This window comes from Sphaeroforma arctica, assembly GCF_001186125.1.
Source record: "Sphaeroforma arctica JP610 unplaced genomic scaffold supercont1.5984, whole genome shotgun sequence".
Lineage (NCBI taxonomy): Eukaryota > Ichthyosporea > Ichthyophonida > Sphaeroforma > Sphaeroforma arctica.
The window spans coordinates 1-1,787 of NW_014034574.1; the positions used below are offsets into that span (position 1 = coordinate 1).

The 1,787-nt window shown below is 46.2% G+C and overlaps 1 protein-coding gene across 1 annotated transcript; it reads left to right on the forward strand.

Moving 5' to 3' along the window:
* Nucleotides 1-147: 147 nt before the first annotated feature.
* SARC_15351 (hypothetical protein) lies at nucleotides 148-1,680 on the forward strand (the record flags this gene model as incomplete). The annotated part of the gene is made up of 3 exons (XM_014290527.1): nucleotides 148-513; nucleotides 1,136-1,260; nucleotides 1,541-1,680. Coding segments are annotated over 3 exons (631 nt in total), but the record flags the coding sequence as incomplete, so codon positions are not given.
* Between the last annotated feature and the right edge of the window lie 107 nt (nucleotides 1,681-1,787).

The window sequence follows — 1,787 nt, forward strand, 5'->3', positions numbered from 1 at the left end:
GTATATAGACGTCATTTGGGTGTTTAGGGTGTTGGCAAACATATGTATGACTCGTTTATCCATGTTTTGTTCTTGACATGTTCAGTTGCTTATCGTTCGACACAGGAATCCGGAATATCCGTTCAAGCGAGTACTACCACGCGTATGATGGGACTTGCTGCCTCGTCGTCGCTTCCAAACGCCCATACATCCCCATTAGGTTTTATCCGGAAGCCAAACAGGCGGAATTCAAACACGAGCATTACACTTAGTGGCAATACAGCTTTCATAGACTCGGGAGTAGGCTTGTCGAATGGACAACCCACCGTAGCCGCGACGCATTACATTACAAGTATAGAGGATCTCGAAGCCAATGACGAGAACACGTTGCAGTCCATGCGCGAAGCTAGGAATAACCTGGCCATTGTGGAGCGAGAGCACACGTGTTCGAGTAGTGATGATGACAACGAGCCCGAGCAGACGCCCAGCGATAACTTGCAATTGAGATATACGGATATTACGCTTGGGAAGGAGGTACGTACGGCACACGTATCTATGCAGGCGTTGATGGTTGAGTTCGTAGGGTTTATTTGTATACTCATATATTCCTAATCTGTGAGCACAAATCTCTTTGAGTCCGAAGCAGTGCCTATTAATATACATTACGGGCGTGGTTGTTTGCACGTTGCACGTGTTTGGCTTGATCTGATCTATTGTCCCAGCGCAGTGCGATTGCAGGTGTAGTCAATAATCGAAGTAAGAACCCTACGTATTGCAATTCTGTACCCATTGATACTTTAATTTACGAATTTAACCTACCAGCACGGCGTTGTATGCTTGAACGTTCACGCTTGCCATAGTCATTGTGTAGCCCCAGTTTTGGTGAAAAGGGCACGTTTGCTGGCGTTTGTTCTTACTCCTGCATCTACAATCCACATTTGTCTAGGGATCGGCCGGTTTCTAACACAAACTATTCGTTGACCAGCCTAACTTATACACCTCATGGTTTGCAACTTCTCTGGTCGCTAGTCAAAGGTAGACCACCACGACGACCGTCTCACTTCAGTCTCGTGACAAATTCCTGCTATAGTTGTGCCTATTCGCGATGTATATATGTGTACACTAAAACCATACCAATCGCTCTGGGTGATCCTAGTTGGGTCGAGGAGGGTTTGGAGTGGTGTACGCTGGCAGTCTCTATGGATCTCCCGTGGCCATCAAAATGCTGCATTCAAATGTTGCGGATAGCGACGAGTTCCTGAACGAAATTGATGTCATGAGGTGTGTGTCTGTGGTGTGTTGTTGTGGCAGTGCAATTGTAACCCCAGCGCATGCATGCTTGTGATCGGCATGGTCCTAATTCGAGTGACGGCAACGTTACACATTGTTTTTTATCTCCCGAACCTTTCTTGGCCTCCAATTGATTGATAAAGCTGCGGTACTGTCAGTCTATCACGCACTCTGGCAAACATTGAAAGTCTTTGTTTTCTGAGAAGTACAGCCAATAGTTCTACCTATCCGCTCCGATTCTCATTCGCACCGTATTACTCCCGACTTACAGGCGGCTTCGTCACCCGAATATCGTGCTGTTTGTGGGTGCTACAGTGGGGCCAGATCCGCTTTGTATCATCACAGAATTAGTATCCCGCGGCCCGCTTATGAAGATTATAGACGATAAGAAGGAACCTTTAGGCTTAGGAGGTGAGTACTTCATATATACATACATAAATACATATACATAAATACACACACACACACACATACACACACACACACACATACACACACACATACACACACACACACAC